Source organism: Lissotriton helveticus, chromosome 3_1 (genome assembly GCF_964261635.1).
Source record: "Lissotriton helveticus chromosome 3_1, aLisHel1.1, whole genome shotgun sequence".
In the NCBI taxonomy this organism is placed as follows: domain Eukaryota; kingdom Metazoa; phylum Chordata; class Amphibia; order Caudata; family Salamandridae; genus Lissotriton; species Lissotriton helveticus.
Genome location: NC_136061.1, coordinates 291,366,128 through 291,383,974, shown reverse-complemented (window position 1 = coordinate 291,383,974; position 17,847 = coordinate 291,366,128). Strand labels below are relative to the sequence as shown.

Genomic DNA, 17,847 nt, shown 5'->3' with positions numbered 1-17,847 from the left:
CCACACTCTTCGCCTGCTTTGAAAGACCTTCAGATGGATCCCCACTGAGGCCAGTAAGACGGTCACCCATGCACTCATCATCAGCAGACTTGACTACGGCAATGCACTATATGCAGGCGTCACTCAGGAACTCCTCAGAAAGCTGCAGAACTTTCAGAATGCCGCAGTCAGACTGGTCCTCAACATCCCCATCGCAGCTACATCTCTGAACACCTACGAGAATTCCACTGGCTACCAGTCACCAAAAGAGTCATGTTCAAGCTCCTCACACACACCTACAAATCCCTCCATGACGCCAAACCAGCATACCTTAACCACCGCCTCTCATTCCACGTACCCACAGACACCTCTGCTCCGCCGAACTGCTCCTTGCCAGCATCCCTCGGATCCACAAGACCAGGACCGGAGGAAGATCATTCTCCTACCTCGCCGCCAAAGCTTGGAACACCCTGCCTCTCTACCTCAGGCTATCTCGGTTGCTGACTAAATTCAGGAAGGATCCCAAGACCTAGCTCCTCAACTGAACCTCAGCAGCCACCAGGACTGCAGCACCCCCCGGCCCCCACCAAGCGCATTACGACCCTCACGGGTGAGCAGTCATGCTTATTGATTTCATCACTATGTTAAAAGTGACGAGTTACCACGAGCAGTATTCCTTTCCACCTCTTTTGACTTAAGTCTTACTCTGTCTTACATGGATAAGTCATGACATAGCTATCCCTCAATCACACTCTTTGGAAGTCAAATAATGCCATGGCCACCACCCCAAGGCAAAAAAGCAATTTTCAATTTGTCAATTGTTCGCATACTTAACACGTTATGTATTCTTCTACTTAACAGACATATGAAAATACACCTTGCTTGCAACCTTTTGCCTCCAACGAATATATGATCCTGGAAACATGCAAGACTTTAAACGTCCTCTTTGTCTACAATGGCCGCTATGACCCTTATCTAATCCACTGGCTCCTTCCTTTACAAGTCGCCTTGAAGCAGACCCCTGCTGTTGGTAAATATCTTATATCTGTGTCGTTTCTGTGTTTCTGTGTTTTGATCCTTTTCTTCATTGTTCAGTGACTGTAGACATTAGACTGCTTGTAAATTGCAAAAGGCAACATAGAAAGAGGACTGAACGCAGTGTATCAGCCAGCATTGCACCAACATAAAAGCCTGTTGCCCTCTTAAGGGGGCTTCATCAGTCATGGGGTATAGACAGGGGACTGTGGTTATCTATCCTGCAACAAACCATGGTTCCTCTTATGAGCAGGCTGTGTAAAATGTATTTTTGGGATCCTTTACAAATTTGTGTCTATCATAGTTTTACTGCTGTCAGCTTAACCTTTATTCAAGTACAGCCCCATGTACTCTGTTATTTGTTAAAACTGAACCGCAATATTAATAAAAGGTGGAGCCTGACCTCAGGCCTTTTATAAAAAGCCATAAAACTGTCCTGATGAGGATGCAAGTTACAGGTAATTGGAAAACGATAACTGGCCCATTTAAGTGGTTTCTGAGTTTTATAATAGTTCCTGTTTCATTTCAACACCTAACTATAATGTCACTTTAACCTTTGTTTTTTTAGTGACTATATATGTGTATCCATATTATATGTGTCTACATTACACATCTGGGTGTTTTCTTTGCAGAAAATGCAGTGATATAAAAACCCATGTTTCAAAGGGAACCATGACATATGCAACATATTTTACCGTTCCTTGTGAAATATGGATTTCTCCATTATAATGACAGCCCTCAAGACATTCTGCAGAGCATTACCATTGTCAGGGCTATTAAGATTATGTTGCACGAAGGACCAAATTATGCAGCAAGGCTATAAAACGTATGCAGCAAAAATGCAAATTATGTGGCATTATTATTTTCACCCATTTGAGCTAAAAAGAACTTTTTTGTGAAATGTGCAAATTATGGGACAACTTATACAGCAAATTTGGTAAATACATAATTATGTGGTAAATGCCACAGCTACAGAATAACATAAATCCAGTGGCCTTCTATTGTTTTAGCCACAATTCACTGAAAGGTAAGCAAAACCAAACATTCTAATTCCAATCAGTGCCTATTTTTAGCTGCACTTTAAAGAAAACTACTTTTTCAAGCTACCTACTTCAAAATTAACATGTGATATAAAAATACATAAACAGTAACATGCTATGTGGCTCAATATTGCTATTCAAGGGTTCTCATGACATTTACAACCCACTTGGCCTATGACCTCATAGTTAATGATGCCACTAGAGCCCCTGATTGGCAGTACTGGATTATATGGCTATCTATCTATCTATCTATCTATCTATCTATCTATCTATCTATCTATCTATCTATCTATCTATCTATCTATCTATCTATCTATCTATCTATCTCTGTATGTTCCTTTTTCTGTATTGTATTCTGTTTGTGCTACTGTATTACACTGTTGTATTCTGTTACTATTGTTGTATCACTGTTGTAGTCTGTTTTTCTGTTATTGGACCCTTTCTTGTATTTCGTTTTCTGCCTGTTTTTCCCCTGTAGCCCTTCCTAGCGTTTCAGTCTTCTCCTCTCCTGTAGCTGCGTCCCCTGCGGTCCTGCCCCCCTGCCTCACCCAATCGCTCCCGCCTCCCGGCTACTCCTCCCTCCCACCTCCCCTTCTTACGGCAGCCGCTGCGCAGTAGCACAGCTGGCGTGCTGAAGGCCCGCCAAATGCAAGCCCGTCCGTGCCTGAACCGCGTCCAGCGCCAGACCCCTGGCCCCCGCGAACGCCACGACGCCAGCATCCTCCACGCACTCAACGCCGGCTGATCATACCCCTGCTTCCGGGCCGCCCCGAAGCACACCCAATGGCCTTTCTCCTGCCGGAGCTGCAGCTTCACCAGCCTCCAAGCTGCTACCTCGCCCACCTGCGTAGGATGTAACCGCCTCAGATGCATACTACTCAACACCTACTCCGCCTGCAAGCATGCCATCGAACTCAGGGACCTACTCGACTCTTCCTCCCCGGACGTCGCCTTCCCGACGGAGACCTGGATAAACCCCTCCTCGGCAACCAACATCGCCATAGCCATCCCGGACGGCTACATGAACACCCGCAGAGACCGCACCAACTGAGCAGGAGGAGGGATCACCATCGTCCACAGAAACACCCTCAGAATCTCGACCAGCACCGATGACACCCTCAGCGCCACCGAACACCTGCACTTCCAGATCCACACCGACCCCAACGCCACCCTCAGAGGAACCCTCATCTACAGACCCCCCAGAACCCGGCCACAGTTCAGAGACTCCATCGCTGACTTCATCAGCACGCACGCCCTTGCATCCATGGACTACATCCTCCTCGGAGACCTGAACTTCCACCACGAGAACACCAACAACAGCAACTCCACCACCCTGCTCAACAACCTCGGACTCAAAGAGCTCGTCACGACTCCTACCCACTCCGCCGGACACACGCTCGACCCCATCTTCTCCGCCAGCAATCACGTCACCTTCGGCCACGTCACCGAACTCCACTGGACCGACCACCGCTGCATCCACTTCACCTTCGAGAAACCCACCAGGCACCACCACACACAACGGGCCCCCCGCAGCAGCTGGAGCAAAATCACCGAAGACCAGCTTATCACCACCCTCGCCCTAAACCCACCAACTGACACTGCCGACACCGACACTGCCGCCTGCAACCTCAGGCAATGGATCGACGACTGCGCCAACACTCTCGCCCCGATCAAGAAACCCTCAAACAGACGCACCGACAGAAAAGCAATCTGGTTCGCCACCGACCTCCAGGCATCCAAGCAGACCTGCCAAAGGCTCGAGAAGAAGTGGCACTACGAACAGACTCCGGACAGCAATGCAGCCCACAAGAGCGCTATCTGCAGACACCACCAACTCATTCGAACCGCCAAAGGGACCTCCTTCAAGGAACGCATCAACAACAATGCACACAGCAGCTCTTCGACATCGTGAAGGAACTCTCCAACCCCAACTCCAACTCCAACCACATCCTGCCATCACCAGGCCTCTGCGGCGCCCTTGCCACCTTCTTCCACCGCAAGATCACAGACATCCACGACCACTTCAACAACCTGGCCCCCCTCGACAGCCACCGACACCTCAGACTCACCGCCCCCCATCCACATGACCCTCTGCTCTCCTGAACCCACGTCAACGGTGACAACACCATCAAAATCATGAACACCATCCACTCTGGTTCACCGTCAGACCCCTGCCCCACCACATCTTCAACAAAGCAAGCTCCACCATCGCACCCCATCTCCGCAAGATCATCAACAACTCCTTCGAGACCACCACCTTCCCGGAGAGCTGGAACTATGCAGAGATCAACGCCTTACTCAAGAAACCCAAAGCAGCCCCTACGGACCTCACGAACTTCCGGCCCATCTCCCTACTCCCGTTCCCAGCGAAAGTCATCGAGAAGATTATCAACAGGCAACTGACCTCCTTCATCGAAGAGAACAATATCCTGGACCGGTCCCAATCCGGATTCTGCAGCAACCACAGCACCGAAACAGCCCTCATTGCCGCCACCGACGACATCATGACCCTGCTGGACAACGGAGAAACCGCGGCCCTTATCCTCCTGGACCTTTCGGCCACCTTCAACACCGGCTGCCACAATACCTTGCGCACACGCCTCCACAACATAGGGATCCGCGACAAAGCCCTGGACTGGACCACCTCCTTCCTCACCGGCAGAACCCAGAGTGTCCGCCTTCCTCCATTCCAATCTAAAGACACCAAGATCATCTGCTGCGTACTCCAAGGATCGTCCCTCAGCCCGACACTCTTCAATGTCTACATGGCACCGCTCGCCAACATTGTCCGATCGCACGATCTCCACATCTCATGACACACAGCTGATGCTCTCCCTCACCAAGGCCCCCACCACCGCCAAAACTAACCTCCACAAAGGAATGAAGGCCGTCGCCGAATGGATGAAGAACAGCTGCCTGAAACTGAACTCGGACAAGATGGAGGTCCTCAGCCTCGGCTCCACCCCCTCCGCCTGGGACAACTCCTGCTGGCCGGCCGTGCTGGGAGCTGCACCGATGCCCACCAACCACGCACGCAATATGGGGTTCATCCTGGACTCATCGCTGTCAATGACCCAACAAGTTAACACAGTCTCCTCCTCCTGCTTCATCACCCTCTGCATGCTCCGCAAGATCTACAGATGGATCCCCACCGGAACCAGAAGGACGGTCACCCAGGCCCTCGTCAGCAGCAGTCTGGACTACGGCAACGCCCTCTTCGCAGGAACCTTGGCCAAACTCCAGAAACAACCACAACGCATACAGAACGCCTCTGCACGCCTCATCCTCGACATCCCCCGCCACAGCCACATCACATCCCACCTAAGAGACCTGCACTGGCTCCCCGTCAACAAGGGGATCACCTTCAAGCTCCTCACCCATGCTCACAAAGCACTCCACAACACCGACCAGCATACCTCAACGAACGACTCGCCTTCCACACCCCAAACCGTCAGCTTCGCTCTGCTGACCTCGCCACCGTCCCCCGCATACGACAAGCAACCGCCGGCAGCAAATCATTCTCCCACCTCGCCGCCAAGACATGGAACACCCTCTCCATCCACCTGCTTCAGACCCAAGACCTGCTGACCTTCAGGAAACTCCTCAAGACCTGGCTGTTCGAGCAGTAGCAGCACCACCCCCCCAGCGCCTTGATACCCTCATGGGTGAGTAGTGCGCGCTACAAATGCATTGATTGATTGATTGATTTTATAATTACCCAATGGTAGTTATAGTTAGGATCGTGTTTTCATAGGAAATGCCTTTTTGTGTTGTAAACAACTTTGGCATTGTTTGATGAATCTTCACGAAACGTTCCAAAAAAAGAGCACAATTTTGCCTAGTTTGTACATGGAAGGTTTTTGGGTGATCCGTCAAGAGAAAAAAGAGGGTGTTCCAAAACGCGTTTACCCTATTAATTTTTCCATAGAAGCTTTAGACACAGCTCCAGCCCAAACGGCGGAACAGATTTACACCAAATTTTGCAGAAAGCTAGATCTTGTTCCAGAAAGAGTGATTTCTGTGATTTAGAGTAAGTATGTTGAGTAGATATTGAGCAATTAATGCTTAAAAATGTTGTATATTTCACACCTCTGTAGATAGGCGGGACTGACAGATCTCATACTGAGTTCTGATTGGCTGCCATCACATCAACCAGGATGTAGCAAAAGCCATCTTAGGACTTGGGACTCAGTCTCCAGTCCTAAAAACTGTTAAAAAAGACATAAGGGGGCATGGTAGGAATACCCTTACCAACTCGACCTGGGGTCAAAATAATTTTTTTAAAAACCTTTTCTGTAAATTATTGGAGGTTCAGCAGCAAACATTTGTTCTAAAAGCACTGGCTTCCATGCTTCTCTTGCCCCCTTTCCTCCCGGCATGGGCCATAACCCAGAGGGAAGCACCCAATATTCATTTTGGAGATGAGGGGGCAGGGCCCTCAACCCTGAGCCTTTGTGAGGCCCCGGGGACTCCACCCCGTGGAGCTGTTGTGTAAAGTAAGGGGAGGGAGTGCCTAGCCCCACTCCCAGAGCCTTAATAAGCCATAGGGTCCCAATCGGCAGGGGCCAAATTCCATAAAAACGGTTAGGGGTGCCCTTAGGTAACTTTAACTCGCACCCCCTACCATGCACAGTTTTCACATCAATAAGTTTTTGCAAATATTTCAGAGATATTTTCAATCACATAGGATATAATGAGTGTTGTAATATGTGGGGTAATTAGTAGTGTATGGCGAGGGTACAGGTTATAGTTACCTTAAAGCATAAGGTATAGTTACTAGAGATAACTATAACTGGTGGATTTCAGTTTTTTACGTTTAAAACGTTATGTTGGTACTGAAATTTTCACCTAACTATAACATCACTTTAACATTTGTTTTTTTCATTGAATTTCTTGGGTTTCTTTACCGTAAATTAATATCGTACTACCATACGTAAAGCCAACCTGACAGTTTTCCTGGCCTCAACAGAGAGGACAGGTAAACAGAAGTGTGCTCACATCCGCTGGGTGGAAGCACAATTCTCTCCCTGCCCAGGGTCCTGCGGGTAGGGAAAAGTACTGTGATATATCTGTCTATCTATCTATCCATATATATATATATATTGAGGCTCCAAGTTGTACCGGTAATCCCAGCGCACTCTTAACAGCGGGTGCAGGCTCCGCGCCGATACTCGCGGAAAATATTCCAGCTCATGAACCGTTTCATTCAGGAAACGAAAAGCGCACTCCAGGGGTAAAGCAGCAAAGTTTATTCAGCCCACAAACGCTCGTGCAACAGACGCGTTTCGGACGTCAAGTCCTTCGTCAGTGTTTACACAGTTTACAATCTTGCGGCAACATATAACGAATACCAGCAAGCTAGAAAACGGACATCACCCATAGAGCGCTAGTGCGGTGGCCATTTTGAAATGGTTAAATACCCATTTTTTTAAACAATAAACCAATATTATTCAGCAAAGGAGCTTCAATTCTCCCTATTTCTCTATATTGCCGTGTATCGGCAATTCACCGCATTACTAACGTTTTTACTCAAAGGTTCCGTTTACAATAAAACAAGAGCAAGGCCTTTTTGCATGTATCATTTGCAGGAATTTTTTCATGTATCAAATAAGAACTAACAATCATCTCCATGATTCCAATTATTGTTCTTGAACATGCATATTTGTATCTTTCGCTTACCTATAGTAAGCCAAGACATATCCAAAATTGAGCCGTGTATCGGCATATCACCACATCCTACCAGTGCAAAATTTATAACATCATTTTTCGCTATCCTTTCTTGCAAAGTTATAATCATCTTCTCAAAATCATGATCAGAGAAGCTCAAGAATTTCGAATTAAATACAGATATATCACATATATATCACATAATAAACTGTTTCAGAGCAGAAATCACATCAGCATTGTAAAGAATCCTGTACATATTATTTACAACGACCAATTCACATTCATCAGTTTGTGCAAAATATTTCATTTTCCAGCTAAATGTCTCATTTTCCCAAGTGAACCATAAGTTCCTCCCCACTGTTGAGACCCATAGGTTGTTTGGTCTGCATGTCAACGATATATCGCGACTCCAGTCTTCTAAGACTGAGTAATCTGTCCCCTCCTCTAGGATGCAGGGGGATATGGTCCAAACCGAAGTACTGCAATAGCTCCCTATTGCTTTGATGTGCCAGTGCAAAATGTCGAGCCACGGGATATGCCATGTCTTTATTCACTATAGCTCGTTGGTGCTCAAGGATCCGCATTTTGACATTTTTGATAGTACTCCCAATGTATTGGAGTCCACATGGACAGGTGAGACAGTAAACAACATAGGGGGTAGTACATGTAATAAATTGTCTAATGTTTTTTACTTTGGACACCCCTGGTATTTTATAAAATAATACTCGTTTGCTATTCTCACATGCACGGCACTTACAATGCTGATGTGATTTCTGCTCTGAAACAGTTTATTATGTGATATATATGTGATATATCTGTATTTAATTCGAAATTCTTGAGCTTCTCTGACATGATTCTGAGAAGATGATTATAACTTTGCAAGAAAGGATAGCGAAAAATGATGTTATAAATTTTGCACTGGTAGGATGTGGTGATATGCCGATACACGGCTCAATTTTGGATATGTCTTGGCTTACTATAGGTAAGCGAAAGATACAAATATGCATGTTCAAGAACAATAATTGGAATCATGGAGATGATTGTTAGTTCTTATTTGATACATGAAAAAATTCCTGCAAATGATACATGCAAAAAGGCCTTGCTCTTGTTTTATTGTAAACGGAACCTTTGAGTAAAAACGTTAGTAATGCGGTGAATTGCCGATACACGGCAATATAGAGAAATAGGGAGAATTGAAGCTCCTTTGCTGAATAATATTGGTTTATTGTTTAAAAAAATGGGTATTTAACCATTTCAAAATGGCCACCGCACTAGCGCTCTATGGGTGATGTCCGTTTTCTAGCTTGCTGGTATTCGTTATATGTTGCCGCAAGATTGTAAACTGTGTAAACACTGACGAAGGACTTGACGTCCGAAACGCGTCTGTTGCACGAGCGTTTGTGGGCTGAATAAACTTTGCTGCTTTACCCCTGGAGTGCGCTTTTCGTTTCCTGAATGAAACGGTTCATGAGCTGGAATATATATATATATATATATATATATATATATTCACTGAAAAAACCATAGGTTTCACACCAGTTATAGTTAGGTGGAAATTTTACTCGCATAAAACCATTGAAATTCCCACGTTATAGTTAGTTGGACTCACTATAACTTGCGCGTGCAATGCACTGCTGATGACGTCACATATTACATCACTCATGACATGGTCAGTGACATCACTCATGACATCACTGATGACATCTCAAATGACATCACTGATGACAACATCCTTGTGACAAAGTGGCAGACCTCCTATCAGCATAAAATAACCTTTGACACACACATTCAAAAATAGAAACTAACATTTTCTTTAAAAAAGGAGAAACCAATACCAATTACAACAACTTATTAGGTAATTCCAACATCTACATACACAGCCACTCATTCACCAACAGTTCTATATAGTCACTCATGCATGTACTTACTCATCATATGTACTCATACACCTATACATCCTGTTACACACTAATACTCATCCATATAGTTACTCACACACAAATTCACACATGCAAATAAACTATCAAAAAAACATTTACTTGATTATACTGCTATATACACACCACTACACATACTTCTACAGAAACGGAAACATATTTACTCTCTTAAACAATCAATTATAAAAACACATACTCACTAACCCACCCATACACACAATCATCCACCCATACAGTCTTGCACACATGCTGGCTTCAAAATACATACAAATAGTGAGTCACTCATTCATACATCTGTGCTCTAAGTAATATCCCCCACCGAACCATACAGACACTGATACTGATACTCAAAAAAACAACTAATAACCCATATACACACTCATGTAGCTACTCACCAACCCATGCAGCCACTTATACACAAAGTGAGACACAGATACAGATATTTAAATATTTAAACATTACTCGCTAATATATGTATTCACTAAGATACATTTAATAAGTCAGTTAACCAATCAATTTTACACAAAACAAACATCCATTTAGACATTTATTTACCCATTTATTCTTCCATCAACTTTTAGATATACATATATAAAAAATATTTATTTTTCAGAAAGATACACATTCACTGGATGATGTCATCAGTGATGTCATTTGAGATGTCATCAGTGATGTCATGAGTGATGTCACTGACCATGTCATGAGTGATGTAATATGTGACGTCATCAGCAGTGCATTGCACGTGCAAGTTATAGTGAGTCCAACTAACTATAACGTGGGAATTTCAATGGTTTTATGCAAGTAAAATTTCCACCTAACTATAACTGGTGTGAAACCTATGGTTTTTTCAGTGAATTTAATAGGTTTTTTAAATGCTAATTCCTAACTATAACTGGTGTGAAACCTATGGTTTTTTCAGGAAAAAAAAATCATATATATATATATATATATATATATATATATATATATATATATATATATATATATATATAAAATTTCTATGGCAAAATGAAACCCCTCATTTTGTTCCTTTTTAAATTAAATGTATTAAGTGTTACCACTTTATTCCAATCAAGATGACTTCAGGTGTGCCATACTTTTGTCATAAGTAAGACTGTTAGCGTTCTAGTTGTTCTTTAAAACACTCTGGGACATTCTGTCATTGGGCTATAGTTGGGCTACATCTGGCTGATATTTGGGCTACATTTGGGCTCTTTTGTCTCTGGTGGCCATCTTGGGAGACTGCATATCAGAATTTTTTTAATGAAATATAAGAGGATTTGAGAAGTCACTCAAAATGTGCCCTAATTTTTCTTTCTTCAGCACTAATCATAATTTCTATGGCAAAATGAACCCCCTTATTTTGTTCCTTTGCAAATTAAATGTTTTAAGTGTTAACACTTTATTCCAATCAAGATGACTTCAGGTGTGCCATACTTTTGTCATAAGTAAGACTGTTTGCGCTCTAGTTGTTCTTTAGAACACTCTGGGACATTCTGTCATTGGGCTATAGTTGGGCTACATCTGGCTGATATTTGGGCTACATTTGTTTTTTTTGTCTCTGGTGGCCATCTTTGGGCTACATTGGGCTACATTGGGCTACATTTGGGCTCTAACATATATATAGCCCAATGTAGCCCAATATATATTTTTTCAAAGTTAATTTTCGTAAAAACCACTGGAGCATATATCTTGAGACATAGCAAAGGCACATTGGGGTACCAGTCCCTACAATTTTGCCAAGTTTGGTGGAAATCCATTCAGCCGTTCGGGCTAAAAATGAGTCCAACCGCCCTATGGAAATTAACATGGGGAAAACACGTTTTGGGACCCCCCTTTTATCTCGGCCCCGGCTTGACGGATCCCCCCGAAACTTTCAGGGAAGGAGCGGAGCGCAGCGAGGCAAAGTTAAGGAAAATTACAGGCAGATCCCTCATTCGGCGCCAAAGTTATTCCCAATAGAATGTTGCGGATTTCCTATGGAAAACGATCCTAACTATAACTACCTACTGGCGACCGCCAGTAGGTAATATATATATATATATATATATATATATATATATATATATATATATATATTCACTGAAAAAACCATAGGTTATAGACCATATATAGTTAGGAATTAGCATTTAAAAAACCTTATTTTACTCACACAAAACCATTGAAATTCCATATATAGTTAGTTGCACTAACTATATATCGCGCACCCGCAATCCACTGCTGATGATGTCACATATTACATCATTCATGACATGGTCAGTGACATCACTGATGACATCACTGATGACATCTCAAATGACATCACTGATGACATGACTGATAACAACATCCAGTGATTTTTTGTTTCTGTAAAGTTTAAATATGTCTTACATATTGAAGAATGAGTGGATGTGTAAGTGTCTGGACGAAGGATTTAGTAGGTGCATGACTGACTGTATGACTGAGTGATTAAATGTGTCTCACTGAGTGCATGGGTTAGTGACTAAACTGTCTTAATTTGTGCATCATTATGTCTGTTGTTCTATAAACTGCTGCATGTGTTGATCAGTAGCTATATGAGTAACTATATGGGTTATTGATTGATTGCCCAAGTATTTGTATGGGAGACTGAGTGTGTGTGTGGCTGGCTGGGAGGTGTATGACTCTGTGCAGATCAATGTGTACTTGTATCAATGATTGTATAAGAAGGTAAGTATGTGTTAGTATATGTTTGAAAATGTAAGGTGCTCTATGTTTAACTGTATAGACAAGAAAATGGAAGTGTCATTGATTCTTTACAGTACTGACTAGGTGTGTGAGTAACTCCATGGATGAGTGGCAGACTGTGAGTGTCTGTATAGGTATATGAGTGCATATGATAGTGTTGTAAAGATGAGTGATTGTATGTATGAATGATTGTATGGGTGAATGAGTGAAGGTGTGTGTAGACGTAGGAATCAGTGAGTGCGTATGTAGTAACTAGTATTGGTGTGTCAATGGTTTCAAAAATTATACTCTGTATTTAACACTGGGTGAAACAGAGGTTATATTAAAATGTGAGGAGATGCATTGTATTGTCACATGAATGATATCATAAGTGATGTGGTCATTGATGTCAAATGAGATGTCATCAGTGATGTCATCAGTGATGTCATTTGAGATGTCATCAGTGATGTCATCAGTGATGTCACTGACCATGTCATGAATGATGTAATATGTGACATCATCAGCAGTGGATTGCGGGTGCGCGATATATAGTTAGTGCAACTAACTATATATGGAATTTCAATGGTTTTGTGTGAGTAAAATAAGGTTTTTTAAATGCTAATTCCTAACTATATATGGTCTATAACCTATGGTTTTTTCAGTGAATTTTCAAGGTTTTGTAAATGCTAATTCCTAACTATATATGGTCTATAACCTATGGTTTTTTCAGTGAATTTCAATGTTTTTTTAATAGCAAATATCATAAGCTGTCGAATGTCAAGTACGTGGTAAGTAAAAACATTTTCGTGTTTATGCACACTGATCTGCTTTGAATGCTGCCCCCCCCCCCTCATTTCTATTAGGAGTACTCTCTCTTTGCAGATAGTGAAAGGTAGTTAACGCAGGCCTTTGCCCCCGTTGTAATACGTCGTGCCTGCTTCTCTCTCCATTTGATTGATTGTTATCCAAGCATTTACTGTTTTAGAATTGGTTCTCTTTGGTTCATTCTCTATTTACAAACAAACACAGAGTCGCAATACTCTGTTTAGTCTTTGCAGATAACGAAAAATCGTGTAAAAAAACAAAAGGAATCGAGCAAAATCAGTAGGCCAGTAATGGGATCTCTTTTTGACCTCGCTAAAATAGAAACATTAAGAACAACCCCTCATGACAAATACGAAACTAGTGAGATGAACTGAACTCCACACCATGATGGCTGCAATACAGCTCGGCTCCGCCACCCACCCCGCCCAAAATAACGATAAAGAGCGGCTGCCATGATTGCTCGCGGAATGGCCACGACGGAGCTACGAAATGGTGGTGCTCTCATGCTAACCCCAGCTTCAGTCTGAAACATCCAGAAACACTGTAGACTACCAATTCGATCAGTTCCGGTATCGCCCCAATGTAACCCGGTAGAGAAGAACTAGCCCTCCCCTCTTTGACTGATGGTTCTTGTTGCCTGTCCCTTCTGTTGTCATTTAACAGAACTATTTAGCCTGCTGAAAGGGGTTGTGTTCCGACCGCTGGTTGGTGGAGACATTTTGACTATCTTCTGGACCTGCGTTGTCGCGTAATGCGTCATATGACGCGCCGCGTTAGCGCATCCGGAAGTCATTCGGGGCGCGACGCGCAGCGCGTAACGTAAGCATAACAGGTCATGTGACTTGTTAATAAAACTTTTCATTGGTTCATTTTACTTTTCTTATTCTAATGATGAAAGGCTTGGTCATATGACCTAAAAATTACGCTTTTTATTACTTCCGAACATTATTTTTTCTTAAATATATGTTATAATGTTCCAGGCTAATGTACTTTCCCGGAAAATTTACAACTGTCCTGCAAGTAAAATATATTCTTTTTTCGAGAAAAAGGGCGTTTCTTCGTCCCATGACGGAGCCGTTGAGCAAAAGAGGGTCGACCTGCTGTCTTAGTCGCCGATACGCCTGAATATGAGATTCTTATCGATCACTTTATGTTGCAGGAGTAGAAAACACAACAGCCCTTGACCATTTATCTTTACTGCGTTCCTGCGTATTATACCTTTTACCCTTCATGTAATTGGTCTGCTTTATTTCACTTGCCTTTTAATGATTCTAAAACAGTGACTATTATTAAAAACTTTACCAATGTATATACTACTACCATGTTTTCTTTTAAAAACCTTTATTGTGAAAATTTCATTATACAAATACGAGCCTATAACCACGTGGGCCGGCCACTGAGCAAACTGTAATCGTATATGATGAGTAGACATTTACACTGTAGAGGAACGTAACGGGCGGGCCATTAGGTTGCAAGAACTAAGGTGTCTAACAGTTGCGGAATCGGTGGACGTACATTTTATAATTAAAATACGACAGGGCCAGTTACAATAAAATTATCTAGATATACATTTGCGGGCAAGTACCATGCGTGACGTTAATTCGAACTTTCAATAGTACAGTAATCAATAACACATCAGAACTTAATATCAATAGGGATGTCGAAATACTCAATCAATTCTCGTCACCGCCCGCCATGTGCTTCAAAACTGCATACGTATCTCGTGATTTCAAGGTTCTGCAACCAGTACACAACAAGGAGTTACGAGTCCCATTTATTCCGGCGCCATTTTGGGCGAGGACGGGCAGGTCCAGGATATAGTCAAAATGTCTCTACCAATCATCGACTATGATGATGTTCATATGCTGTATTTATAGAGTAACACTCATCTGTCCACATGAAATTAATTTGCCACAATCTAAACATGTCATTTTAATCTTTCCAAAGTTCTTCTAAATATTTGGGACCGTTTCCCTTGCCTCTGATGCTGTCAGTGCCACTTCTTTGATGAATGTACTGGCAGGTCGGGGGTTCTCCTCCAAATCTCTCTTTTATGCAGCACTATAATTAATTGGTGCCACCTCTCCATATGACGATGCATGGTATAGTTACCATAACTATATTTTTTTTCGGTTCCTCTGGAGAGTACATCGTGGCAGATGAAGCGTATAACGTACCGGGCATTTACCTTTTTTTGCATGTAGAGGAAAGGAAAAAAAAATCGAGCGTCCGAGTTCTAAGGTGTCCCAGGGCCATTTTAGTGGACCAGGCCCAAATCCAAAGAACAGGCCGCCATTTTGAGAGTCCTGTTGCAGCCGCCTGTCGCTGTAGCATCAAGAGCGGCCAAAACTCAGCTGAATGGCAACTGAAACGGTAAAGGGGCGCCCCACTACAGCAGACGAGCCTCCACCTAGGAAGGCCCGTTCACGCCGCCTCCCCCCCCCCCTTCGGGCACCCCACGCCGTTATTCGGAGCAGTATTGTAGGATGGCCACACCAGTGCAGCAACTTGCTAGACACCACCTCGGTGGTAACCGAATCTCAGCGCCTTGTGGTGTCTTCTATTCAGAAAACATTGTTGTGCTGCCTTCGACCTATTCGCCGCAAGTGCGCACGCAACTCAGCTGCATAGCTTGCTAGACACCACCTCGGTGCTAACCGAATCTCAGCGCCTTGTGGTGTCTTCTATTCCAAAAATATTGTTGCGCTGCCTTTGGCCCCATTCGCACATCGGTCCGCTACTGCCGCCATCTCACAGGCCAACGGGGCGCCCCACGCCGACTTTCAGCATTGTAGGATGGCCACACCAGTGCACCTTACTAGACACCACCTCGGTGCCATCCGGATCTTGGCATCTCAGCGCCTTGTGGTGTCTTCTATTCAGAAAATATTGTTGCGCTGCCTTTGGCCCCATTCGCACATCGGTCCGCTACTGACGCCATCTCACAGGCTAATGGGGCGCCCCACGCCGAGTTTCAGCATTGTAGGATGGCCACACCAGTACAGCAACTTGCTAGACATCACCTCGGTGCCATCCGGATCTTGGCATCTCAGCGCCTTGTGGTGTCTTCTAGTCAGAAAATATTGTTGCGCTGCCTTTGGCCCCATTCGCACATCGGTCCGCTACTGACACCATCTCACAGGCCAACAGGGCGCCCCACGCCGACTTTTACCATTGTAGAATGGCCACACCAGTGCCACAACTTGCTAGACACCACCTCGGTGCCATCCGGATCTTGGCATCTCAGCGCCTTGTGGTGTCTTCTATTCCGAAAATATTGTTGCGCTGCCTTTGGCCCCATTCGCACATCGGTCCGCTACTGACGCCATCTCACAGGCCAACGGGGCGCCCCACGCCGACTTTCAACATTGTAGGATGGCCACACCAGTGCGGCAACTTACTAGACACCACCTCGGTGCCATCCGGATCTTGGCGCGTTGTGCTGCCTTCGGCCTATTCGCACATCGGTCCGCTACTGACGCGAACTCACAGGCCAACGGGGCGCCCCACGCCGACTTTCAGCATTGTAGGATGGCCACACCAGTGCTGCAACTTGCTGGACACCACCTCGGTGCCATCCGGATCTTGGCGCGTTGTGTTGCCTTCGGCCTATTCGCACATCGGTCCGCTACTGACGCCGCCTCACGTGCCAACGTATTTTCTCCGCATTTTATACCCTATGCCGCATAACAGGTCATGTGACTTGTTTATAAAACTTTTCATTGGTTCATTTTACTTTTGGTTTCCTAATGATGGAAGGCTTGATCATATGACCTAAAAATAACACTTTTCATTGGATGAAAACTTTTTTTTTTCCCAAACGATGAAAGCCCCACCTTGTTTCTGGATGTTTCACACTGAAGCTGGCGTCACCATGAAAGCACCACCATCTCGTGGCTCCGTCGTGGTCATTCCGCGAGCAATCATGGCAGCCGCTCCCCACCAGAAGCCTGCAGGAGTCGGGGGCCCCCAAAACTTTTGTTGAATCCTCAAGGCGGAGGGGACACTTTTGAGAATGGGGTCCAAGACCTAGCAGACAAGCGTCCGATTTCCAAGGTGTCCCAGGGCCATTTCAGTGGACCAGGCCCAAAAAGAAAAGAGCCTGCCGCCATTTTGAGAGTCCTGTGGCAGCCGCCTATCGCTGCACCGCAAGAGTGGGCGCAACTCAGCTGAATTGCGGCTTTTGACACAGTGGACCAAAAGCGGACGGAATGGCAACTGAAACGGTAAAGGGGCGCCCCACTACAACAGACGAGACTCCACCTGGAGAGGCCCGTTCACGCCGCCTCCCCCCCCCTGGGGCGCCCCACGCCGTTATTCGGAGCAGCATTGTAGGATACCAAAACCAGTGCGGCAACTTACTGGACATCACCTTGGTGCCATCGTTCTGCTGCCTTGGAACTATTCGCACAACAGTTTGCTACTGATGACCCACCCCCCGCAACGCCCCACGCCGGATGCCGAAATCAGTGCGGCACCCAGGCAACATCACCTGGGTGCCGTCCAGAAATCTGGACGTTGTGCTGCGTTGGGACTATTCGCACAGCCGACCACTACTTCGTTGTTTTTCCCTAAAAATGTTTATATGTTTTTACTGTTTTTGTTTTGTTGTATATATTTATAAGTTATTAAAGTTTTATAATCTTACTACTTTGTTGGAGTGCTATATATTTTTAATG

The 17,847-nt window shown here is 44.5% G+C and overlaps 1 protein-coding gene across 2 annotated transcripts in view; it reads left to right on the top strand.

Moving 5' to 3' along the window:
• Nucleotides 1-17,847, top strand: part of LOC144822378 (uncharacterized) — a 1,092,528-nt gene that overhangs the window by 275,705 nt on the left and 798,976 nt on the right. Inside the window, exon 9 of one of the 2 annotated variants that reach the window (XM_078679822.1) lies at nucleotides 841-1,009. The exons of the other annotated variant lie outside the window; for it this stretch is intronic. Within the exon in view, the coding sequence (XP_078535948.1) occupies nucleotides 841-1,009 (169 nt within the window). The remainder of the gene's footprint in view (nucleotides 1-840; nucleotides 1,010-17,847) is intronic. 2 annotated transcript variants of the gene reach the window in all.